The 25,916-nt window shown below is 42.9% G+C and overlaps 2 protein-coding genes and 1 long non-coding RNA gene across 3 annotated transcripts; all 3 read left to right on the forward strand.

Moving 5' to 3' along the window:
* The first annotated feature begins 3,960 nt into the window (after positions 1–3,960).
* Positions 3,961–7,334, forward strand: LOC113969440 (adhesion G-protein coupled receptor G4-like). Its single transcript, XM_027687132.1, has 3 exons — positions 3,961–4,006; positions 4,597–5,214; positions 7,286–7,334. Exons 1-3 carry the CDS (start codon positions 3,961–3,963, stop codon positions 7,309–7,311), a joined length of 690 nt encoding a protein of 229 aa, XP_027542933.1. The 3' UTR covers positions 7,312–7,334.
* Positions 7,335–11,723: 4,389 nt separating this feature from the next.
* On the forward strand, positions 11,724–12,992 carry LOC113969429. Its single transcript, XR_003534854.1, has 3 exons — positions 11,724–11,771; positions 12,151–12,203; positions 12,952–12,992. It is a non-coding gene; the product is annotated as an uncharacterized LOC113969429 (long non-coding RNA).
* A 333-nt stretch (positions 12,993–13,325) lies between these two features.
* Positions 13,326–25,361, forward strand: ADGRG4 (adhesion G protein-coupled receptor G4). Its single transcript, XM_027687219.1, has 12 exons — positions 13,326–13,331; positions 14,163–14,311; positions 15,240–15,372; positions 15,851–15,969; positions 16,937–17,147; positions 18,793–18,958; positions 19,078–19,227; positions 20,038–20,160; positions 21,863–21,908; positions 23,006–23,109; positions 24,473–24,594; positions 24,904–25,361. The coding sequence occupies exons 2-12, from the start codon at positions 14,278–14,280 to the stop codon at positions 25,262–25,264; spliced, it is 1,569 nt and encodes a 522-aa protein (XP_027543020.1). The 5' UTR covers positions 13,326–13,331; positions 14,163–14,277; the 3' UTR covers positions 25,265–25,361.
* The last annotated feature ends 555 nt before the right edge of the window (positions 25,362–25,916 follow it).

Genomic DNA, 25,916 nt, shown 5'->3' on the forward strand with positions numbered 1-25,916 from the left:
TGAAGCCGATAACCAACTTGTGCTGAATAATTACAAACATCAAAGCAAACTGATAAACATGGAAACGGATAAAAGAAGATGGAGGAAATGGAAATCCTCGGAAAGTCCTGCACAGTCCCTGTTTCAGAAAGAAAGCTCCATGCGAGGGTTTTTGTGAATGCTAGAACCTGTGTAGCATGGATTTGGGGAGACACACAGTGCATGCCCAGCAATTTTCATGGATATGATCTGCCCATAAGAGAAGGAGACCAAGACGTTCTGGCTGAGGCTGGTGGATGGCAGGAGGGTGCTCGGCCACGGGTGCTTGGCTGTGAGAGGGTTTGTGCTGGTGAACAGGGAGAAGGCAAGGCAGGAGAGGAGCTCCTGAGAAACGGAGCAGTTTGGCTAAGTAGTGCTGTCATAGTTTTTTGGGAGAAACTCGAAGTCTGGGCATTTATATGGGGGAAACCAAGAGGAGGAGATGGATTTATCAGAAAGAAGGTGAAGATGGATAAATAGATTATGTAGGTAAGCGGAAGAGAGGGACATTTCCATCCTGTTTGGAGACTGTCTGGAGGAGCAGGCTGCAGATTTCAGCAGCCTTGGGAGCTTCACGCTCCCTCCACTTCCTCTTATCTCTGTCCCTATCAGATCCAGTAAGGGAGTTGAACTGCTGGGAGCCACTGCCAAAACGTTCAAGATCACACTCTTGCAGGAGACAGCTGCAAGCTCCCCAGGCCATCTTATCCCTCTGGAGCAAACTCACAAAATTCAAGACTTAACCTCTGGCTGACCAAAGTGACATTCATGCAGGACTGTCCTTCCCTGGGGCGACTCACTCCTTGATCTCACTCTTTCTCAGCAGGAATCAATAATTAATATTTTTTTAACTTGACTAATTAATATCTTGCAGAAGGGAAGAAAGATACTGGTGTAGATCTCTACATTATAGTGCAACATACTACAGTCAGAGGCTAGAGAGTTGTTGTGGGGAAATTACAACTGATGTTCTGTAATGCAGTCCCTTTTGAATCAGAAACAAGGAGATCTCTTCAGTTCAGTTGTTTCTTTCTAATTTATGTTTTATAATACTTCATGTTCTGGACTTTGCTCTGGACAAAACTGAATATGACCCTGTGACGTGCCACTGGCTGGGAGTGTAATGATTTGTTTCTTAAATGTTATTGCAAAAGTCAACAAATCATTGCTGGAGTAATAAAAGAGGCGGTTGGGAGCAGAGATTTGTTATCACAGCAGACTTTTCAGGACTTAAGAAATGTGGTTTCAGAACAGAAATAACTTTTTCTTCATTTCCTGACCCAGTGAAAACATCACAACATCCCACCTGATTTTCACTTCATATCCTCTTCACTGGTCTTTTGGCGCCTGACAGAAGAAACAGTCTGGAGCAAAATCTACCTTGATTTCTGTCCTACACAGGGAGGTGAGTTTTTGAGCAGCAACTTTATATAACTATGGTGTTTTTAAAAGAAAGTATGAAAATATATAATAAGTCCTATTTAGGTACTATGGGCTGGGAGCATAATGCTTTTTTCCTTAAGTGTTACTGCAAAAGTCAGAAAATAATTACTGGAGTAATAAAGGAGAAGCCTGAGAGAAGAGATTTGTTGTCACAGCAGTAAATGGACACCAGGATGACATTTCCTAACCTTGTAAGTTTTATAAGGTGCAGTTTTTAAAGGAAATGGAGACAGTTGTTATTAGCTCGGGGGGGGTTGTAATTTTCTATTGTTTATTTTACATGTCTGAACACAAAGGGACAATTTTCATTTTGTCAGTGGCCAGGGTGTCGTAACCTTTTGTGGGGAGCCCCAGGTGAGGGCTCTGTCTCATGTGAAGCCAAGTGACTCCACTGAATGAACTTGGCCAGCTTAGACTATCTGACAATCTAGTTCATCCCTCACAGCCATTTTATGTAACTCATTAATAGCTGAAGATTTAATCCAATGTGGTCCTAAACCAAGAATAATCCCTTCCCTCTGGTGCCTGGTGAAGTGAGTAGAGGACAGAGCACCAGGGGGAGCGTGCAGGGCACAGAGAGCAAGTCTGGGGCTCTCGGGCATCGAGGCTGCCTGTCCATTCCATTGCTCTGGTTTAACTGGAGTCATTTTGGAAGCAACTTTAGTCAGACTGAAGCACACAACAGAATAAACTCCTTTCAGTTTAGAGTGGCATATTTGGATTTTGCTTTACGTGTTCAGTGTATGCTTATACTGGAACTAGCCCTTCCCCATGTTCCCAGGACTCAATTAAACTGCTGAAAATTTGTTTGTAGACAGAGCCCAGGGGTGAGAATAAATACTTTTTTGGCTGTGCTGTCCATAAGCAGCCTTGTGTCCTGTTTCTCCATGTACCTCTTGCCCTCTCTGCTGCTCCATGGTCTACAATCCCACAGAGTCTGTGGGGTATAACCATGGGTTGGCACATCCAGCTGAGAGGCACTGGCGGGGCTTTCTCTTCTTGTTTTCCCTATGTTTTTAGGAACTTCACCACTTCAAACAAGGTCTGCTTTTGTCAAAGCAGATTGGAAGTTGCTAACAGGTTTGCAGAGTTGTGACAGGTGAACAAAATGTTTGCAGAGTTGTGACAGATGAACAAAACATTCACAGTGTAGTTGTGTAAACCTCATCTCTTTTAGAAACCAGCAGAAACCAGCGGGTTTGTGAGGCTGTGACCTTTACAGAGAGGACTGATATAGTGACTCAGCCCAGTCATGAGGAGCAAGGAATTCTGGAGTCCTGTGCTGTGAATACCATTCCAGCAAATTGCAGGAGCAGTTTGAATTTCTTAGGCAAGTGTGCAGGAAAGGGGTGCTCACCAACATCTTTCTTTCAGAACACGCACAAAAAATGAAGAGGTTCCTGTGTGGCCCTGGACAGCCCTCTGCTGACAAGGCTCTTTGCATCTTGGTGGTTGCTGCTCATCTTTTCTTCCTTTCAGGTACAGTAATTTCCCTCAGAATTAACCATAGGGATGGTTAATCCCACTGCCAGTGGGCTTTGGGCATCCCCCAACCCAGGGGATGTCTGATGGTGTCCTGGTTTGTGTACACACAGTGTATCCATACAGGAGCCTACTTTCCTCTTGTTCTGCCCCAGAGCAGCAGCTATTCTTGCTCTGGACCTCTCCCTTCTCCATGCAAATGGTACTGAGGTCCCTGAGCACATGCTGGCCAGAGACCTACAAGTCTGGACATGAAGCACACTCTCTCCTGGGATGCTGGTTCAGTCTGGGCTGCAGATGAGTGAGTACAAATGAGAAAATACAGCAAGGAGTGAAATGTCTGGTTTTGGTTGCATCACAACTGTTGTCCACGTTTGGAGGTAAAAAGCCTCTCAATTTTGTCATCATTCACTGGTTTTCCTCCTGCATTTCTGTATAGTTTATTTCTAGTTTTACTTCAGTCACTGTAAAATAAGAGCTGTGCATTTGCTCTGTGGTATCCTTGGAAAAGCCCAAAGCTACTGACAGAAGCAAATTCTGCAGTAATAATTCAGGTTTTGGGTCAAACACAGCAATCTGTGCTTCATGAACACTCAACATCCTTTCACTCCACTGTAAATCCCAACAAATCAATAATTAGTTCTATGTTGGTTTTTGTATTTCTTTGACCTCTCCTCAAGAACAATGCAGGGCACAGAGAAAACTCTTACTTCCAAAATGCACCCTGTAGCATTAGGGTAACTTCAAGCACACAAGGTAGTCAAGGAAAACCAAGGAAAGTTTTCCCTAATAAAAAGACTGAATTAATGGTTAGCTCTTGACAAATGTACCAAATTTCTCTCAGCTTTAGCTGAGAAAATCTGTCTGCTATAAGGCACTGGAAGGCCTGACCCCTGAAAAGGGTGGTGTCTCAGCATGTCTCTGATGGGGTGCAATGGTGCTCTGGTCTTTTGTGGAATAGGTCCCAGTCCTGCCAGTTGTACATCCCACAGGGATTTTCAAATGTTGGAGAAACCCATGGGAACTGGCTTCTTACCCTTTTGGGCCCTGCAGCTGCTGGCAAGTACGGCTGAAGATGGCTGTTGCACTTTCATGTGCTGTAATGAATTACTCACTGCTTGAGTTGTAACTGAGTAGCTACACCCACCTCTCTACATCCCCTAAAACTCTGCCACAGATCTTCTGCAATACCAGCACTAGCCATGGATTTCATAAGGCTTTAAACTGAGGGAGGTTAGATTTACATTAGATACTAGGAAGAAATTCTTAATTCTGAGGGTGGTGAGGTACTGGAACAGGTTTCCCAGAGAAGTTGTGGATGCCCTATCCCTGGAAGTGTTCAAGGCTGTGTTCAAGTTGGATGGGGCTTGGAGCACGTGGACCCTACACCTGAACTCTGTGTTGATTCCTATTTGTCATGTCTTGAGGACTTCAACTTTTCCTTTGCAAAGTTAAATTCATCTTCTCTTTACTGGTAGTGTGGGTGGTCTCAATTAAATTTAAAAGGCAGTAGAAACTAGAAATAGAAGAAAGTTTTAATTTTCTTAATCATCATTCAGGGAAGAACCCAAATGAGTCCATATGGCAGCTTTTTCTTTGGAAGTGACACTTCATTTTCCTTCTTTACTCTTTCCCAATGCCATTTTCTTACAGAAACACGGGATCTGCATGGAGAACGACTGGATTTACTGGGAAGAAATGATAAATATGTGTCCCTGGTCAACTTCAGCATCCCTCAACTCTGTCAGTTCACAGTGTGCATTGACCTAAACCGGACAGCCAATGTCAGCTCGTGGGCAGCATTTTCCTATGACACTGACACCACCTCCACTGACATAAGTGACTTAGAACTCGGGCTCTCTGGAGAAAACAAGCACCTGAGACTGTATCTTTTTGGCACCAAACGAGACATTGAGATCGACCTGGCCCTTTTTGTGTGGTATAGTGTGTGCTGCTTGTGGGACACCAGGAAGCAGCTGCTGGAGGTCTACTGCAATGGGAACCTGGTGCACAGGGAAGCCCTGGGCAGTGCGGGGTGCCTGAAACCCAACGGCAGCCTCGTGCTGGGCCACCTGCACAAGAGGAGGGATGGCTTCATCGTGAGGATCAGCAACAGCTTCATCGGCAGCTTGTACTACTTCCAGCTGTGGGACCATGTGCTGGGTCAGGAGGAGCTGCTGGGCTGTGCCATGGGCAGCACTGTCAGCTGGAAGGAGGAGTACTGGAATTTCAGCAGCGTCCTCCCCGTCGCGGACCCTCGGCTGCGCTGCGGTGAGTCTGCCACGTTTTATCTTCCTGGGGCTTGTGCGTGGCTGGGGATCACACACAGAGCAGGGAACTCTCCACTGCTCGGGGCTGTCTAATGGCCTCTGAGTCACTGCTGCTGAGATTGAGACCAGGGTGGGCAGAGCTGTGGCCATGCTTATGACATTGCCTGCTCACCCCACGCAGGCTCTTCTTGATACAGAGGTTGTGGATGAGGTAAAGCTGGCAGGGACAAGCTCTGCCACTGAAATCCTCTGGAAGCTGCTGGCAGGTGGCATCTTTTGGATGAGCCTTCTAGTGGTTCATCCTTCTGCTGGGGCACCAATCTGCTACTGAGCTGGCCTGACAAAGAGCGAGGTAGGTGGGACTCTGAAATTTTCTTTCTTCCAAAATGTTTAAAAATATTTAACTCAAGCCATTAGTTAGATAATAGTATCATAGAATCATAGAATCATTTGGTTTGGAAGGGACCTTAAAGATCATCCAGTTCCACACCCCTTGCCATGGGAAGGGACACCTTCCCCTAGACCAGGTTGCTCAAAGTCCCATCCAGCCTGGCCTTGAACACTTCTGGGGGCATCCACAACTTCTCTGGGCAACTTGTAATGGCAGTAATCACTTTCCTGCAAGGCTTCTGTGTGTTGTGTGCCCCAGATGGTGCTGCTTCATGGACAAGCACTCTTAGCAGTGTTTAGGGTCAGCCCTGGTGTCTGTATGTACTGCATGGTATTTAAACTACACAGTATTAAAACAGAAACCCAAGACTGTCTAACTGACCGATAGACTGACTAATTTCTGTAAAACTAATGATATGTCACAATGTTTAGGTGCTCCACAGTAACAGTGAATGCATCTTTGCTAATTGTCTGTAAGCTGATGGCTTCACAGGGAAAGCAGTCACAGTATGAAGTAATTGGTATTTTCTGTGTCCACTTTGAGAATACAAGGAGCATCCCATCAGACAGCACATCTCCATCACGTGCAGCACTTTCTGACTTCACTGCAGTTTTTTCCATCTCCTGCTCCAGTTTTCATGGGACCAGGGCCCAAGGCAATGAGATCATTAGGAAATCACTGACTGCCGATGAAACCTCTGCTCAGAGGGATTCCCCACCCCTCCCTCATTGCACCCTCCCTCACTCTGCACCAAAGCACAGAGGCACTAATAACAATTGCTGTAAATTACAACCTTCCCATCTGTCTCTTGGCTCCCTGCCCCACTGCCTTTATCCAAGCACTCCTCATTCTGCACTGCCTGTCACTAGACCCATTTCCCCACTTGTGTCCCTGGATGGGGGAGGCATGATCCGATGAGGAGGGAGTTTCCCTTTTCCAATTAATACCTTTGCCTTTGGGCCCATTCACTCTGTGGGAAAGGTGTGTGCTTGACTTGGCAAGGAGTCGTGAGAAGCTTAGTCATGTTTGATGATGAAAAGTCTAACACCTAAGATCAAAGCCTCCATTCAGTGTTCCTGGGCTTTGATTTTTCAAAAAAAATAACCTGGGTGAATTTGAGCATCTTTTTAGTGGGACAAAGCATGTTAGAGAGAGGCTCTCAATAGTCAAAGCATTCTTTCCCTCTAGCAGTCCTCAAGAACCAGGTGATTTTCTCTAGTTAGGATTCTCCAGTGCAGCCTGAATAGGACATTCAGTCTGCAAAATGTTGGGCCAAATATTTAAAGGTTGTCAGCAAAGAGAGACAGCAGCACGTCTCACAAGTGAGGGACTACACCAACAAGCACCGAGGCTACTTTTGCCTATGGTGCCATGAACTGCTGGATCCACTCTGTGATCCACACTGGGAGGAGCCTTACTGCAGTCTGACATCTTGCTAAGAACAATAACCAAGATGATTGTTGTGAAGTAACAGAGATGTTATTAAAATTTAATCATGTTTGAGAATCCGTCGTGTGTCAGATCTTGGCAAGACCTTCGCTTCCACTATAAATCTGCTCCTTACTTTAATTAACTGGAATTCATGGGCGAGCTGTAGCACAGAGGCATGCTGATGATACACGAGGTAGGGATAACAGTGAGCAGTGTAAACATGTACTGAGATTGATGTCCCATCTGTCAGACAGGGGAAGGTGCACCTGGCTGTAGTTCATGTGGATTGTCCATATGGGATCATACATATTGAATCTACGTGAGGCAATCTGAAGCATCCATGTAAGAAGTAGTTGTGCCAAAATGTTGCCGTGTAATGAAATGTCATGGGGAAGTGCCATGTCAACACCAATGTCATGTCTGAGATTGTTACTTATGCCCAATAACATTCTTTAGCTGCAAGGCTTGCCTCTTGTGTTTATATGTGTTGTTTATGGATGTTTTATGTTGCATTGCTTGGTTATGCAGTTGTGATGTGAAGCTGGGCAGACTGCTTTGTTTTGGAAATCCTACATCATCTTTGGAAAGCCAGGCCTCAGTTAGGCAAAGTGAGTGAAACTTCTCACACAAACATAGCCAGAGGATGCCTTAAGAAGGTGTGTTGGCTTTTTTAAGTGCTATAATTATTGTAGCAATTGCACTGGCTTTGCTTGATAGTAGAAGTAAAGTCATTGTTCTGCCTTTGCTTTTTTCCCAGAGATCTTAAAGATAATCCTTTGTTTTTCCAGCTCAGCTGGGTCTTTGCTAAAAGTGTAGAAGTAAAAGTGTGTGTTCTCATCCTCTCACTGACTCAATCTTCATCTCTTCCTCCCCCTACCTCACCCACACACCCCTTTCTGATTTTCTTCTTAATGTTAAATAATCCTGGAAAGGGCCGAATATTCACAATCTGAAAATGACTGCTAATAATACAGAAATGTATTTATTGCAGTTCTCTTATTGGCTAGTCTAATTTTTGCTGCTTGTCTATTGGAAACAATACATATTTATTTACAGGATGCCAAATAAACCATTTATTAAATTATCAAATGAAAATCCTTGACTAGGACTTAAAAAAAATCAGTGGCACAGTATTTTTGTAGCTTCATCTGTCATCATGCCTTAGCCCTCATTTCGTGAATGGAATTACATACATATTAATTAAAGCAAATGCAGTTACAGGATGCAGGTGGCCAGTCCCACACCTGCCTGCTGGTAATGATCCCTGACATGTGAGAATAAACAGATTTCATTTTTCTTCAGGTGATAATGAGAAGGAGAAAGAAATAAATTATAATCTGTGAAGTTGTAATTATGCTTCATTTGTCAGGAGATGGAAACAGCATTCTGAGTTACATCCCTGGTAAGAATGGATATGGGGCTTTGTTTGGCCCTTTTTCTGTTGTTTTTTTTTTTCCCCTAGCAGATTTTTCTGATTCATCCTGCCTGACTCTGGGTGCTATCATACATCACCCCTGAGGCAATGGTTTTTGAAATATTACACTGATAACAACAGGAACAGAAGCCTGTAATCACACAGCTCTGTGCAGTTTCCTCCTACCTAGGAGAGGCTCTGCAGCAGTGGAACAGGCAGGGGGTCAAGTTAAACCCCAGATGTTCAAACAGCTTGGGATATGGCTTGATAAATCACAGCCTAACATTGTGCTTATAGTTCTGTAGGAAAGAAATATTTATTCCACTGATAGATCATGTCTGCACGGCATTGGCCCTCCTGTGTTCTCATCACACTTCCTCTGTGGCAGTGGTTCTTAAAAAAAGCTTGTTACAAGACACTCATTTTCTGTCAGTTTGAAAACAGGCACTTATTATTTGTAACATCACACTGGGGCTCACAGAACCATCTCTGCAGCTTCACACCACAGGGAGGCATACAGGTTTCCATTGGAAGTTTAAGCTGTGGAATTAAAGTCCCCAGGGATGCTGGAATATCTGCCTCTCCGCAGCACTGAGGGCCAGGTCCTCTGAGTTTTGCTCTCTGGGTATTCTCATGGTAGTATGATGTGAGGATGGGGAGGGCTTGTGCACAGGTGCTGGAGGAAAAAGCACATCCCCTTGGTTCCAGGTTCCTCTGTTTTCTTTTGAGGAGTTGGTTTCCTTTGTCTCTGGGACTTTTAATTCAGTAGATACTTCTGGCTTCTTGTCTGTCAAACAGTGTTAGTGTTGGTAAGAGCTCTGTGCATGGAACATCGAGGTCTGTCTTGCAGCTCAGTGAGCTAAGCCTGGATCTTTTTCCAAATAAAGAATCAGCAAATGTCCATTATGTCAGGTTATGTTTCTGACCTACTGCAGGCAATGGATTTGAGATGGCAATGTGGCATTGCTCCTGGACTTGCTAGTGTTTTGATGGAAGAGTAAAACAAAGTAGATTAGGTCTCTCATTTCCAAAGTTAACCACTATCTCAGATGCAAAAGGCCTGAGCAAAGAGGAGAGATGTCCAAATGCACACCAAAGATTCATCAAGCACAGGAAAAGCAGGCTTGCTATTTTTACAGCTTTCTGCACACCCGGCAGCAATGGGGACTGTGCTCTGCGAAAGCAGGTTACTGGACAGTTTGATCTTTGGAACAGCATCATTCCTGCTCCCCATCCTTCTGCCTCCAGCTGTGGGGGAGCCTGCTGTCTCAGCTCTCCACCAGCCCTGAGCACGTTACCTCTGCTGAGGAAACCACAGAGGCTGAAACCACCATCTCCTAGATCATAAGGTGACACCAAAACACAGACTGGCACCTCAGAGGAGCATTTGGAGGCTGAAGGTCTGAGCTGAAGACTGAAGGGTCTGAGCTTAGTCTGCAAAAACCAACCTTGGAGAGACAACTCAGAGCTGGACTTCAGTTACTTTATTGTCCCCTTGCTCCAGTTTGACTCTGTGCTGAGTTCACAGTCTGTGGCTTAGTGCAAAGGGGAAAATCAATTGTGTGTCCAGGAAGCAGAAGCCTGTGTACTGTAGGGTGCCTTCTCAGAAGGGGCTTTTGACTTTGGATGTCCTTTGAACTTCATAAGATAATTTGAAGTCATTTAGGATAAAAATAGGAGACTTCAAGTTGTTAACAGCCCCTGTTTCTATTATTGTCCATGGATATATTGCCACTGATTTGAGTGAGTCAGAGATGGGCTGTTGTGTTTCAAGCATGGGTAAGTCTCCTTACCTTGAACTACTGTAGAGAAAAACAATGTTTTATGAAGCATGGTCTTATCCTGCTTATTTCTGACCACACTCTTTATTCATAGACATGTGGCTTTGCATTCATATGTTAAGTTTATTTCTCTTAGTCAGAGATAGAATGTCAAGTCTCTGACAATCATTTGAGTGAAGTAAAAAACACGAATTACAAACCTAGTAAGAAAATGGTACTTCTAGGGCAAAATGTTGTGATCCTGCTTTTCTTTCAGCACCAAGGCCTGTAATGTTACACAGTGATTCAGTTCACTGCAATTTTCTGTAGTACATGTGACAAACATCACTTGTTTTGTCCCTGTCTGCCTGGTGATGTGGCAGATTGCATATGAAATGAAAAGTCATATCTGGCTTGACAAGGTGATTCACTTCAAGGAAAATTAGCTACAAATGAATTCTTGGAATTCTTTACTTTGAAAACAAATGGGAATCATTATGCCAGGTTATCATTTACCCAGAGACCACGAATATCAGTGTTCCTCTCACAGCCATTACTGCATATAAACCCGTTAGCACTCAGTGTCTGACCAGTGCCTTTCTCTGAAGGCTGGCACAGCTTACACAGGCAAGAAGGGAACACAGAAAACTGCCCTTCAACACAAGAAATGAAAAAAGATAATGGTGCATACTCTCTGGTCTTCCCTGGGATCTAAACCCTACAAATCCTGTTTTCTCCCTTGTTATGCTGTAGTTACCTCTGGAGAAATAAATAAAAACCCATGTTGGTGTATTTTCCCTTTTGCCTTCATCCTGCAGAGGTCTGTGGAACCACAGCAGCTCCTTGTTACGATGACCTTCACTGAAGGACTCAAACCTCTCTCTCACCTAGACCATTCTCTTCCTTACACTTTTGCCCATATGAATTCTTAGGCCTTTTATTGTTCTTTCCAGCAGGCTTGAGGAAAGCATCATCAACAAGGGCTCCTACACTGCCCCCTTCACCTCTGACCAGTAGCACCAATGGTGTCGTTCCAGGTAAGTGCTCAACAGCGACATTTTAAGTGCTGTTGTGGTCATCACTGACACTGTAGGTGTGACACATGTTTAAGCCATTGCTGCTTAGCAAGGAGTCCCACGTCAGCAGATCCTCCTGTTTGTCCTGTGCACTCTCAGCAGACAGTAAAAGCTGAGATCATGCACGCTCAGATATGAACCACAACTCAGTTGTTAAGCTGTGATAACATGACCATGTGTTTGGGCCCTTGAGCTCTTCAATAAAATGTCTAGCAATGCAGCAGTAATCCAAAATTGAACACTTGCAGTCTGGGATATCCCAAAGGGCTTTGGTGAGCATGGGAATGGGAAAACAACTGTGCTTCTGCAGAGGGGTATGGACAGGGGAAGGGGGACAGGCACCTGCTGTGCAAAATACGGGATTCATTTCACCTGTGTTCTCTCCTTACAGTCACCTTCTTTAACGTTCATATGAACTTTTCTCTTTTCTACAAAACCAAGAGAGCTCCTGATTACTATGATGCAAGGAGGCTTCTTGAACACTGGGTGAGTAGCTTGCTTTTTTCATTTTCATGTGTTTCTAGCAAGTATCAAATGAGGAGGAGAGCTGGTAGAATCATAGAGTAGTTTGTGTTGGAAGGGACCCCTAAAGGTCATCTAGTCCAATCCCCAGTGTACAGAACACAAACTGTTGGGACAACACAGAAATGTAACAATATTGTGGTGTTTCAGAATCATGTTATCCAATACATTTTTAACAGGACAAAAAGAAATTCTGAAGGAAGGGAAAAGTGTTAAAACTTTGCAAAAATTCTTAACTATTTTCATCAGGATTTAGAATTTTGATGACAATTCTAAATTTACAAGCAGCTCTAGAAAAAGTATTGATAAATCAAGTCAATAAAAATGTTAATTTTTTTTCCAGTTTAGTATAATCTTTACCGGAGAAGAATTTGTTGTGACAGACTTTAAAATCAGGTAAGGTTCTGGCTGTGTAGTGGTGTCCCTCTGTCCTTCTAGCAGCCAGATTCCAAATACCCATTTCACAACTGACCAGCCCATGACAAGAGTGGAAACTAAACCCCCAGGTCTGCACAACTTCCAGCATGTTGAACACCCACATCTTGTTCACTGGGCTCATTCACCTAAAATATGTATTCTACCCAATGCAAAGGCTGTCTAGGTTCACGCTGGCTCTTGCATGGCCGTGTCTAACAAAAGCATATTATAGTTCCCAAATCCTGCTCAAAAACAATGCTTCTTTGCACCAGACTCCCCTATTTCATAACTTTTAGCCCAATCTAGCTTATTCACATCCAAACTGTGAGCAGCTGAGAGGGTATTTTAGCAAGTTGTAGAAGTGTCACTTGTACAGACATGGAGTTTTGTCTTTTGTGCCTATTTTGACTTCCTACTTTCTTCTCTGACTTCCACAGTTACTGCTTGCTTTACAAATGACAATACACTAACCCACTGCACTGTTCACATGGGGTGAATCCAATTTGAAAAGCCCTAAGGGAAGGGTGGGTCCCATTCTGGAAGAAGAGCTTTTTGTTGGGGTGCATCTCTGTTATACTTGGTCTTGGTGATTTCTGTAGATATATCCATGCTGAATTCAAGATGACTTCTCTGCTGCAAAGTCTGGCTCATTGTGGTCAGAAGCTATTTTAGGTGATGGCTATTTACATGCTACTGTGAAATATTTTCTATTCTCTTTTTCTTGCAGGGGTAATTATCTACAAAGCAGTGCCTATAGGAGGACTCGTGTATGTAATTTGTTATTTTCTGAATTAAACAATTACTTTTTCTTATCCTCTGCATAGAGGATATAGTAGTTGCAGGGTCTAAATTCTGACAGTTCTGTGTTTTGTTGAAATTACTAAATCATCCTGATGGACCTCTAGCAGTACTGTGAAACAAAGGCTGCTCTATGGAGTCAGGTTCCAGTAACACTTAAAGCAACAGGCTCCATTTTAATGAGAACATTGAGTTTGTGCTGATTACTTTCCTTAAAATCCAATTTGTGCCCACTGATTCTAACCAGCTTCTAACTTTCTGTGTCCCTCTATGTGACCTGAAGAGGAAGGTAAAGCAGATGTCACAAAGGTAAGACCCAGGGTTTTGAACTGGGTTTCCATAGTTCATATTGATTTCATATTTAGGGTGAGGAGGAATTATACCCCTCCGTGGCTGTTTGAGCTTCAGAGTGACCAGAAAAGCACACATGGAGTAATGCTTGACTTGGGGAAATGCATTTGAGCATCCAAGGTTCCCATCTCATACCCTGAATCTTGGGAAACTCAAAGTGCTTCCATGGCAAGCTGTGAGGTTTGTGCTGCACTGTAAGAGCTGGCTGTGAGCAGTGTCCTTCACTGGGGCCAGTAAGTGGACAGTGCCCAAAAGGGGTAGCAGGATGAATCCTGCACCTCTTCTGTAGGAAATCCAGATTGCCTTCTGACCCCAGGCCAGGAGGAGGGGGAGCTGGGTTCCCATCATCTTCAAGGGGTTGCAAATGGTTTAGAAAAGCCTTGAGGAGTGAGGGACAACTGTGTGGAGACAGGAGTGAATTGGAAACACATGAAACATCCCAACCCTAAGGAAATCTCACTTGTTAGCCCTCAGTTAAATTAGAGGTCCATTGAGGTGATCCACTCATGGCTTCTTGGAGCTTTCCCCCATGTCACCTCAGTGAGAGGTACTGTCTTTCCAAACCTTCTAGAGTCAGCCAGCCCAGTCACTTAGCACAATAGCTGTTCTGAGGAGGGAAAGCTGGAATCCACCAGAGATACTGAAAGTGGTTAGTTAGATAGTTTTCCAGGGAGCCACGGAGTCTTCTACCTCTGGTGGACACAGGGTTTTATGACTGGCTCACTCCAAACTTTAAACATTGTGAAATGTTACTAATATGGCAGCCTTGTTTGTGTGTTCTATTTGTAGCTACGTCTGTAAGGCAATTATAAAGGCCACATCTCTGGAAATACAAGAAGTACTGAGTCTCAGGATCAAACAGCTGTTGAATGACACATATGAAGAGGGACCATTATCCTTGTATATGAAACCTGAAGATGTGGCTGTGAAGTCAATAGGTATTATTTCACTAAAACCTCATTGGAAATCACATGCTTTGTGATTCTGGCTACAAGTGTTTTATCAAATTTAAATTTTGTGGAGAGGTTAGGCTAGAAAACACCCTTAACAAGTAGCCCGACTGACCTCATCTGATGCACAAGCTGTAGAACATCATGCAGCGACAGCAAGATAAAAATCTTGGGTTCCAGACAAGTAGAAGTAAGTTAAAACTTGAATCCTGGTGCCAAGGCAGGTCTGAGCACCTTTGCAATGAAGGCAAGGTCAGGCTGATTCAGGTATAAATCCAGGAGCCCCTGCTGGTAGCCAATGCTCCAGGGACACCAAAGCCAAACATTCAAACCAAACTCACTGCCATTTGTGTAATGTCTGTGCATACTGGACCAAACCTCAGGAGATAAACAAGTACTTTCTTGGTTTGGTTACAATCTCTGCTGCTCCTTAAAATACAGAAGTAAGACAGAGGTAAGAGCTAACAGACCATACCTGAAATTTAAAACATTTTATACCAGTGACTTACCAAATACCAGTTGCAGATGATAAAACTACAAGCCTGGAGGAAAGACATTGATGGGATAATGAGAGGCAGTGTGAAAGCACCTTCAGATAGATTAGAGAAGCCTGCAAGATGTGCTGTCATTGAATATGGTTTGTGATGCTGGAAACTAACACTGTACCTGAGAACTGACCTTGTCAAACAAAAGAGAAAAAGACTGTAGAAGAAGAGACAAAATATCTAAACAAATCTAAACAAAATGCTTTCTTGCAGATAGGAAACTTGTAAAATACTCCTATGCAGTTTGCAAATTACAGCTCATTTGCATCAGGAAACAAGGTCCACAGAACAGTTGGGTTCCTGTGTGTCACAGGGAACTTCTTTTTGACTATTAAATCTTTTTTAAGAGCTTTTATGTATTTCCTCCTCAGCACTGATGGATTGTCCAGAAAGCTTTTCAGACACAAGGTACAAGGGGAATTATTCCTGGCCACTGACAAGTCCAGCCTCCAAAGCAGAGGTCAGCTGCAGGAAAAACCCTCTGCAGACTGCTCAGAGGAGCTGGTGAGTGATGAGATCATCTTGTTTTGGTTCCTCCATGGAAAACAGGAGGGAGCACCAGGCTTTGTCATGGTAAACCAGGTGGTATAGTCTGTCATGGCAGCAGTGCCATGCCAAGGAGGATGCAAAGGATACAGGGCTGGTCCAGCACGAGCTGCAGGAAGAGGGAGTGTGGCATCATTCCCATCACCTGCAGTGACCTCAGGACTTTCTGCTTGGGCAAGGAGGGAAAACACAAGCACTTTGTGCCATCCCTTCATGGCTCCCTCCCCTCCAGTACCTCCAGGTGCATTTCAAAGGGCTCTGGCATCTGGGCTCTGTTCCCACTCTGCTGAACAAGTGCTAAGTCAGATCTGACTTGCAAGTCCATTTAAAGTTGGGCTAATTAATTACATTCTTAGTTACCTGAGTGGGAAATATGAGGAACATCATTATTATGTATTTTTTTCCTGTAACAATGTACATTGTTTTAATTTTTCAGTGCAATTAGTATTGAACTAGAGCAAGCTTTTTGGAAGAAACCAAACATGACTGAATGCAAACTACTGGAAAAACTTCCAAATAATATTTTAGGCCTCCAAGATATCAAGATAACAGAAGGTAAGGCACCAGATACTTCAGTGACACAGTGAGTCACAGTAAAATAGTTTTACTCATAATGCTTATGTTGGACATCTGAACAAGGGAAGTGATAAAATTGCTTTATGTGCATCCTGCTCACCTGGTCATCTTAAAGATGTTTTAATGCTGATGAATTTTGCAAGTGCTTCAAAATTCTCTAGCTATCACTTTGAAGATTTGTCTCAAATCCTACACTTTGATTTAGAACTAAGAAAATAACCAATGGATAATGTGGCAGGTTTTGTCTGTCCGTACCCTCTCTGTTACCACATCAAAGTAGTTCATAATATCTAAAGCACAAATCAGTGTCTGGAATTGAAAAGTTGGTGCTGTAGTTCACATAAGTGATATAGTGACATTTACCACATGGTTATATCTTTTTTAAGCTATGCCAAACAGTGTAAGCTGTTTGAATGGTGAACAAACCCAATACCATAGCTTATCCACCTCCTCAGCAGTGCATAAAACAGTAGATCATTGAAAGATATCTGCAGTTGCACACAGTCTCTCTGACTCCCAGGGTGTAAAACTCTGCTTCTATAAAAAATTACAGAGATGGTGAATGGCAAATACATTTTTTCAAATGATACCATTCAGAATTTGCTTTTGCTACGGTACCAGGTAAGCAGCATTTGGGGAGAGGGGAGGATCTTGTCTAATTTGAAACTCACAAATGCTGGTAAACATGGCAGAAGTTAAAGGTAAATATTATTTACAGATAGTATTTATAAATCCAAAAGCAGGTGACAACATTCGTTTCATTGACATGTTGAGGGCTTATTGACTTATTCTTAGGACATAATTTTGTAGTAGATCAGGAGCATTATGGCCATATGGAAAGAGAGGAGAAGGAGATTAACTCCTGCATTTAACATAGAGACATGTAGCTGTACAGCCAGAGAGACAGCTATGCCACATAAATCATCTCTGCTCCCTTGTTTTCCAGAGAATGCAGAAGATGTTATACACCATATTTTATACCTCTTGCCAAATGCAACACTGCATGTGGAAGAATTAAAAATCATTGCAAGTAAAATTTCTGATGTTGTACAGCTTGCAGATGTGAGCGTGACACTTGCAGAGACTGCACTGTCTATACTAGAGTATATTTCACGGCAAGAAATAGAAGATCAGAACATTAGAAAAATAACCAATACGTAAGTAAGATAACTTGCCCAGAAGAGGCTTCCTAATTTGAAATGGCACCATGGACTATTTCATTCACTCTATTAAAATATCACCCTGGGATTTAGCAATTTCTGTACTTGGATCTTAAACATGTTTGCGGTTATTAGCAGCAGAAATTGGTTATTGTGGTGTCAAAGGTGCTTTTACCAGAAACAGTTCTGCAGAAGTCACCATCACAGTGTTGTTTCCCTGTGGGCATCCGAACCTGGAGGCAGCGCAGGGACTGCCCAGCTGCCACCTCCTCTCATAGGTGATCTTTGTGGCCCAGCAGTGAGGTCTGTTGGCAGGTCAGCCTGGAGACACAAATCTCTGTCACCCCTCTACCTGTGCTGATAAAGACTTTTCAAACACATCTATGCAATGATAAATTAGAAGCTCTGGGTGGAGCACGCCTGTGCCACAGCCCAGTTGTTTGCAGTGGACAACTCGGCATTGCTTTTCCAAACTCAGGAGTCTACAAGGAGGAGTAGCCAAAAACAGCCTAGAAAATCTGTCAGAGAGAAAGCACTGGGTAGCTTCGTGATCGTTTGGGCTGTGTGCTCTCTCTTCCAAGCCTGTCACACTGCAGTGTGTGGAGTGGGGGCTGTGATAGCTGCCAGCACGCACCACCTCTGCCTTCTCAAATAGACTGCGGGGCTTTTAAGGGAAATATCCATTGCTTTGAATTCTCCTCCCATGAAATGTAAGGTTTTAGGGACAAGGATGTTATTCTTGATCCTTAATGGAGATAGAGTTGGTACTTTGGGGAAGCTGAACTCCAGGCTTTGCAGCTCTACGGCAGCTGTGGTTGAAAGAGTCCTGGTGTGTCTGGGGGTGATGATGCATGAAGGTAATGCCAGACCAAAGGACAGGAAGATTTTCCTTCAGTCTGTTCTGGGAACAGCTGTCTTTCACATTTTCAATAGAGTTTTATCCCTCCTTGCATATTGCTGAATAGCCTTAAGGGAGCCAAACAAGCTGTGGAGCTGTCCCTGACTCTTAATACCCATGAGTATTAAACAACCCTAATTTGCTGCTTCCTTTACATTCCAGCCTGTTCTGTCCACTTAGAAAAAACCTCACTGATAGTAAGGCCCAGAAATGTCTGTCCTCAGAGACAATTAGAGTTTTACTGGATGAGCCCCTGAGCAGCAGCCCTACCTTTAGAGCTTGGAGTGGTGGGGATTTGAAGCACAGACTTCCAAAGGTTCCTTGCAGACTAACTTATCCTAACTGTGATATTTTACCTGAGGGTACAATTGGATGACTGAAAACAGTCAAATAAGCAGATTTTACAAGTCACTGCCTCCAGATGAAGTGCAGTATTTGACTGGGTGTGAATTTTGACTCAGGTCTTCCCAGAACCACCTTGTGTGGTCCCTGCAGGAGGTTATCTTCCACCTGCCAGACTTTCAGGCCACTGAAACATGCTAACTGAAGGGCTTGCCATCACCTGACCCTGTGGAGACAAAATGCATCTACCCCAAAACAGACCCATTCTGCTCTAGGGCTTGCTGCTTGTGATCATAAATCACAGCAGTGGGTTTTAGCTGATTGTTCCCTGGATGTGTGTTATGAAGCCAGGAGAACATTTCAAGAGAGGTATTCTTTTTCTCCCTGTTGCTTTTGTTGAAGTATCCTGCAGACAACTGAGGTGATAGGCTACAAGGTGACTTGTGCAGACAGAAACACGTCGGTCACAACCACTTCCTTGGCTCTGTTGGTGCTGCGTCCAGATCCCAGCACGTTTGGAGGACTGGCCTTTGGCATTACCTCCTACAACAGAGGTGTGGATCTCCAGGTGAGAGCAAAGTATCACTCAGAATCATGGACTAAACCAGACAACCCTCCTGCTCTTCTGTCCCGTTGTGTGTTTGACCTGAGGACAGCAGCTCTGAGCGTGTCATCTCTCTCCTGCAGATCAACGTGCAAGAAAACCCTTTCAAAAATGCCTTGGCCTCAGTGTTTTTGCCAAAATCCCTGAAGAACTTCCTAGGGATCGAGCACTGTGACCCAGACAAGCATTCGAAGATCCAGTTTAAGTTTTTTGGCACTACTTCACTTTTCGCGGTAACTACGACTCCCAACAAACCCAAACACAGCAGGAATGGGCTCAGCTGTTCCCAGTGCCTGCAAAAGAAATCCCAACAGTGTCATCTGTTCCAGGCACAGTTAGCATCAGCCTGAGAGAGAAATGTGCAGGGAAAATGTGCTCATGCAGCAAAACCTTCTCTGTAGCAAGGATGCTCTGAGAGGTGTCTGCAAATCTTAGACTTTCTGTTCATTTTCTGTAGCTGATGTTATTCTAATCCTTCTGTTATGCAGGAAAAGAACATACCCTGACCTTCCTCTGATAGTAAGCTCTTTCTTAAGGACTGTGCATAGGATGTACCAAACATCATGAAGATTTATGTCTCCATTAAAATAATAGCAGCACTGATGTGCAGCATTTAGGATTCTTCTAGTAGTTATTATATTTTCTTAACTCCAGGAGGGGTGGGTATAACTTAAAAGGGAGACATTTCTTTGGAATGATGGTGCATACAGAGTGCTGAGCAATACTTTTCACACAGAAGAAACATTCACAGTCGTGCCTACTGTCTAATGAGCTTAATGATGTACAACTGGATGTTTAAATGTACTGAAACAATTATACAGCTTTCTCAATCCAGCTGATGCATCTGAGACTCAGTTCTGCTTCAGCTGATGTGGAGACTGTCCTGGAATTGCAGCTAACTACATTTTCTAATGAAGTAGCAACTTTACATCAAGCCTCCCATGGGGTTTAGCTGAGCACCATTTCCAAGAAGTACAATTGAAAAAAAATGGGAGCAGGCAGAGCTTGGATTCTTTTTGCATGCATGTGTTTTTCCACTGCAGGATGACAGTTTAACAATGGAGAAGTTGAACACTTATGTTGTGAGTGCCAGTGTTGAAAATGCATCAATTCAGAACCTTAATGAGCCTGTGACTGTCACTCTTCGGCACATAGACCAGAACACGGTAGGATGTGTTCCTTTCCTCGGGGATGAGGTGAAGCAGAGCTGATTTCACTCACCCTTACAGTAAACTAGGAACAGGAAAAATAAACTTGAAACGCTTTACTGCCTGACCTCTCCATGTTACATCAAACCCCAAATATTGACAGACCACACAGATCTCGGTGTTTATAAATTCCTGCAGGTTACCAAAGTTTGTGTCTCTGCTCTAAAGCCATGCTTAGCAGCACAAGACCTTTTCATTGTTTCCTTGTTATGATCTGGACAATTTTTTTTCAAGGAACAGCTTATTTGCTAAAAAACAGCAGGTTTTGGATTGGACTGAAGTGATTTATCTTTGCTCTGAATTCAGCAAATTGGTTTAGTCACCAAAAAAAGTAAACTTCAGAAAAACCCAAGACATTGCAAAGATGTTTTCAAGATTAATATGCTTTGTTTTGTTTCAAAATGATGTTTCAAAGCTGAAGTCTATTTTATTCTAAATGGGCACAGGTCAAACTTGTTGACTGAGTTTCACCTTAGCATTTCTGGGTTGTCAGTGTTTAAGGTCCAGCCTCCACATGAATATATTACAAACCCAGAGCAAAACAAAATTATTCAGTAAGATGAATTTAATTAAAGTTCAAGTCAATGAGAGCTTGGAAATGCTGCTTTTATGGAGATATGCTTTTTCCATTCAGTTCTAGCAAATATATACCCAGAAATTTTATCTAGATATCCCCTCTCTTCTGTCATTTTTACTCCACCAGGCCATCTGGCATCTCTCAGATTTTTTCCCTCGACCTTTTAAAATTATCTTAATTAAATATTTAATGAGTTATCATCCAAACCTACATCTTTGGCTCTCTGCCTAATTATATTTGACAGTCTACAGATCACACATCTTAACAGCTTATCTGTTAGGCTGGCTTCCTGTAAACTCTCTGCTTTATTAAACTTTATTAATGATATAATAATAATAAAAGTAAATGAATCTGTGCCTTGGGAAAGTTTGCTGCAGCATTATAAGTAATAAACTAGAATGTCCCCAAGAGAAAACATTACATTGAATATCCATTTACATCTGTTCAGCTCTTACATGTCTTCCCTGTCTGGTTTCAGAGAAAGGAATCACTGAAAATCTAAATTAAAGGTTTCTTGTGGGTTTTTTTGTTGTTGTTCTTGTTGGGAGTTTTTTTGGTTTTGTTTTGTTGGTTTTTTTTTAATTGTGTAAAATCTCAGGTTGTTATTCCAGGTCTTAGTCATAACTTTTGAATTTCACCAGTAATTTGGTGTGACATCTCAGACACCACATGAAGCCAATGAGATTAGACACAGGAATTGGTCTATGCCGGACAATATGTCAGATTTTCTGCTGTCCTTAAAAGACTACAAAGTACTGAAAGATACAGGTAAAACTGGGAAAATCACTGACTCCCAGGATTTCCCTTGGTAAAGGGAGAGGCAAAAATCAGGACTCTGCTGGTTCAGTGCCATGGATGAGATGCACAATATCCCAGCTGGCTCTCCAAACCCCAGTGTCCAGCAGCCCCTGACCCACAGACCCACTGCAGGACCACCATGCAAAAAATCAGAGAGCAGTGCAGGGGAAATCAAACCCAACAGCCTTAGTTACACACTATCAGAGCAAGATGCACCGTCTGTGAGTGCAGACAGCGTACAGACGTACTGAATAAATGTCACAGCCTCCTCTTCTCTGCTTCCAGGGCAATGCAGCAGTGCACTGCGTCTTTTGGGACTTTGGGAAGAACAGTAAGTGTTATTTGCCGAGCTACCACACTTGCTCTGTCCCCAGCAGCCTTTGGCTCCTTGATGTGGCACCTTTGAGACTTGGGGCTGTCCTGTTGAGTCGGTGTTGCTGCTTTGGCTTGATGTTGGTACCTCAGTAATCAGTGTTAGCCCTAGGGATACATGTATGGCATAGTACAGTGCTGCAACTATATCAGTAAGAAGACTTAGACTGAGAAAAAAGGAGAAATGATATGAAATGTCTGATGAATTCTCACAGTTTCTTCAGGGAGGTCAGTGGGGGCTTCGCTGGGGTCAGGCCTTGAATGTGGCTCATGCACTCAACAGACACAGAGAGATAACTGTGTGTTGGGTTAACTCAGAGCACGAGGGAGAGGCTTGTTCTGGAGTTATTAGGGTTCAAAAATATATATATTTTAAAATCAGAAGCTTAGCTTCTGAATATGTCATACATTCCCCATAAATAATCTTATGTTTCACTCTTTAATTATTGCTTTCAAGCCTAAAATAGCACAAAGGATAAGTGGACATAAACACATGATGAATATCAACCCATCAATTGGCTCAAATAACTCCTAAAAATACTGCAAAATGTTAATTCTTCGTGAGTTGCAATAGAAGATTAGTTTGGTATGTTGGCTGCTACATATTTGAGAAAGGAGAAAAAGATGGATAAAGGTATAGCACAGCCATAATGCACCACTTCTAAATTCAGTCTTATCAGAGAAGATCTGGCTTTTCCAGTGCTAAACTCTGCCTACACAAATCCTCTGCCCTGTACATACATCTTTCTTTTTGTGTTTCCACATCCTGCAGCACAACCTCACCCAACACTATGTTCTTCTTGCTTTCTATGTGTGCAGACATGTAAATGACTTTAAATATTTCTTCATTCCACCAAAGGCTTTCATCCAAATTTTGAGGTTCTCAGCCAGCTACAGAAGATGTGTTCCTGTGTGAAATCTCACTTGTGTGCTGCTAAATGACCCTGCAATCTGTACTAACTTGAGCTCATCTTCACAAACCCTGCGTGCTGCAGAGCTATAAATGACTGAGCATGACTAACTCTACTTAAAAATCCCTTTTTCTCTATTACACAGATGGACTGGGTGGTTGGAATACATCGGGGTGTGAAATGGAATATACAGATATGAATTACACAATCTGTTTTTGTAACCATCTTACCCATTTTGGAGTCCTACTGGTAAGTACTCTGTGAATCATCTCCCAAAAAGTCCCGTGGCACTAAACAAAGTCATCTTTAGATTTGGGGAGAGATGGGAGATTCATATCTCTGCAAGCTGTTAGATATCTGCAATTTTGCCAAAATCAGTAATAACAAATAAAACAGTTATAATAATTTAATGATATAAAGTCCTCTAAATGTCACCTGCTTCAAGGCAATTTCATTTTACAGATGTAGTTTGTACTTCTTTGCAGTGTAACTTAATCAACCTTAATGTCTTATTTACTGCGTTGGAAATACTGTGTTGAATTTATTACCTGCCAGTGGCAACTAATGACATTACATCTTTTGGAATGTTTTATCTATGCTCCATCAGAAACTGAAGTTTAATACAAATGTGGGAGATGTCATTATGTATCACCTCTTATTTCTCTGTAATACAGAGAAAACTGCCTCTAAAAGTAAAATGTCAAAAGCTGATATGACTGCCTGAGAATGGGCTGCAACAAAGGCAAAGTGATAGGCAGGTTCTAAGCAAATTGAGTAGATTAAAATTGTCTAATCCCAGTAGGATACAGCCCACAGGATCGGGTATGGCCCCACCTTTGCCTTAGGATGCTTCCCCTAGAGGTCAGCATCACCCTGCTCCACCAGAGGCAAAAACCCTCTCCGGGAGTAAATGTGTGACATTACAGGGAGGAATTGAGATGGTTCAGATTTCGGACACTTGCTCAAGTTCCCATTCAAATGAAGAGAATTCAGTTTGATTTTAAGATCATACCTCTCCCTGCCACTTTAGTAATCAGCACAGCTACAAGTATTCAACATCAGAGATGTGGGTTACTGGTCTGAGGTTCAAAGCTTCACCAAATAGAGGAGAAACTGTACCAGGGAACAACAAAATCTTGTCAATATTCCTTCAGCAGCTGTGGAGAAGCAGAGCACAGTCTCCTAGCTGATTTTGCAGAGGGATGCTTTCTGGACGGGGAGGATCCTCCCACACTCCAAGACATTTAGCAGATTTGTGCAGTTCCCAAGCATGGCAGCTGCCACTGAAACAAAATAGTTTCTCCTACAAAGCAAGCTCCAGAAGGAATAATTTTGTCAAGATCCTGGAATCCTTATTAAATTTGTGTTTTCTGAAGGACAGCTTTTCTAGCTTCACAACTTATTGTTGAATACTTGAAATACTGCATATTTTTACTAGTTTGGATATTCTGTAGGACTATACAATAAGAAACACATAAAAATGTTAATGGAAACCCTCCAAAATTAGCAGTAAGCAGAACAGGAATTGATTTCTTTTCAATGTGAAAATGTATAAAGGAATTTTCTTAGTCTGTAGTGGCAAACAACTGTGATTCTTTCTCTTGTAACACAGGACTTGGCCCGGACAGAAATAGGTGCCACACATGATCATATATTAACTCTGATAAGCTATGCAGGATGTGGTGCTTCTTCCCTTTTTTTGGGAATAACGCTGGTGACATATCTAACCCTTGAGTAAGTCTGATCCTTTTTCTCACATGGCTTTTAATATTTTAGCAATAATGGAGTTGCAGCAACTGTAAGAATGTTTGTTAATATTTGATGCTGTAATGCACAGGAGGGAAGATTGAGAGCTGACATTATAAAAATTGCTTTATTTTGACCTCTGGTGAAATTAGAAGAATTCAAACACCTAATGCTTTAATACAAGCACCAGTCCGAACTGTTTAGCAACTTCTATGTTCCTAAATTTCACAGAACCATAGGATGGCTGTACATTGGATGATGCAGAGATAACCTTGTGGACTTTCCCCTTCTTTTCAGGAAGCTGCGGAGAGACAATCCTTCAAAAATCCTGCTCAACCTTTGTGCTGCACTGCTGATGCTGAACATGGTCTTCCTCACCAATTCCTGGCTGTCCTCATTCAACCAGCCAGGCCTCTGCATCACCATGGCCACGCTCCTTCACTATTTCCTTCTTGCAGCTTTCACGTGGATGTGCCTGGAGTCTGTTCACTTTTACTTGGCTCTTGTCAAAGTTTTCAATGTTTATGTCCCAAAGTACATCCTAAAATGCTGCATTGCTGGCTGGGGTAAGCAAGCAGATTTCTTCCTCACTTCTGGGCTTGTCAACTTCTCTAAGATTGGGGCATATTTGCAAAAGCAAGTGAGGACACTGAGCTAGCAGAAATGACCTGAGCTGTAAGGATGGATCTCTCCCCCCAGGCAGGTTCAGCTTAAATTTCTTCTGCTCAGGGAAACATTAGCATAAAGTGCCTGTTGCTCCCTGCACAGTCAAATGAAAAGTGGGTGTAAGGAACTGCTCTCCTACCCCTCCTGTTCTTACAGTAATGATTTATCAGGGTACCTCACATCAGTGTGTGTGCCTGCGACAGTATGAGCTGCCCACAGCCTTCACCCTTGCACTGGGGATGCTCAAAAGTGGTTTTAGTTCCTTCTCCAAGCCCTGTGTCCAGAATACCTGGCATTCTATTCATGATTCCCCCACACAGGGGGGATTTGTCTTTCATTCATTGCTCTCCTGAGCACTTCCCTGGACAAGCATCAGAGGCTTGTCTGGGAGAAACACACAAAAAAGAGCCCATAGGCTGGTTCAGCTGTTAGAAAAGGTGTTATCAGAGGCACTGACCTAGAGCAGAATTTGATCTGCATTATTTGGGTCACCATTAGATGCTGTTTTAAAGGGGGGGATTGGCTCTTGAATAGTGTGCAGTGCATTGTCTTCTCTATCCTCAGATCTGACATTGCACACAACTGTTCTCAGGGGCAGCCATCCATGATGGTGTTGTTGGCAGCAGCTGTTCTCCACAGAAAAG

This window comes from Neopelma chrysocephalum, unplaced genomic scaffold (assembly GCF_003984885.1).
Source record: "Neopelma chrysocephalum unplaced genomic scaffold, ASM398488v2 Primary Assembly neopelma1_73b, whole genome shotgun sequence".
Classification (NCBI taxonomy): domain Eukaryota; kingdom Metazoa; phylum Chordata; class Aves; order Passeriformes; family Pipridae; genus Neopelma; species Neopelma chrysocephalum.

Excerpts from the sequence above, each read along its gene's own strand:
- ADGRG4 (XM_027687219.1), top strand. The coding sequence starts at position 14,278 with ATGAAACCTGAAGATGTGGCTGTGAAGTCAATAG. Across the intron at positions 19,228-20,037 it reads GCACTACTTCACTTTTCGCG|GATGACAGTTTAACAATGGA; the intron begins GTAACTACGACT and ends TTTCCACTGCAG. Across the intron at positions 21,909-23,005 it reads TTGGGACTTTGGGAAGAACA|ATGGACTGGGTGGTTGGAAT; the intron begins GTAAGTGTTATT and ends TCTATTACACAG.
- LOC113969440 (XM_027687132.1), top strand. The coding sequence starts at position 3,961 with ATGGGAACTGGCTTCTTACCCTTTTGGGCCCTGCAGCTGCTGGCAA. Across the intron at positions 4,007-4,596 it reads GGCCCTGCAGCTGCTGGCAA|AAACACGGGATCTGCATGGA; the intron begins GTACGGCTGAAG and ends ATTTTCTTACAG. Across the intron at positions 5,215-7,285 it reads GGACCCTCGGCTGCGCTGCG|ACAGGGGAAGGTGCACCTGG; the intron begins GTGAGTCTGCCA and ends CCCATCTGTCAG.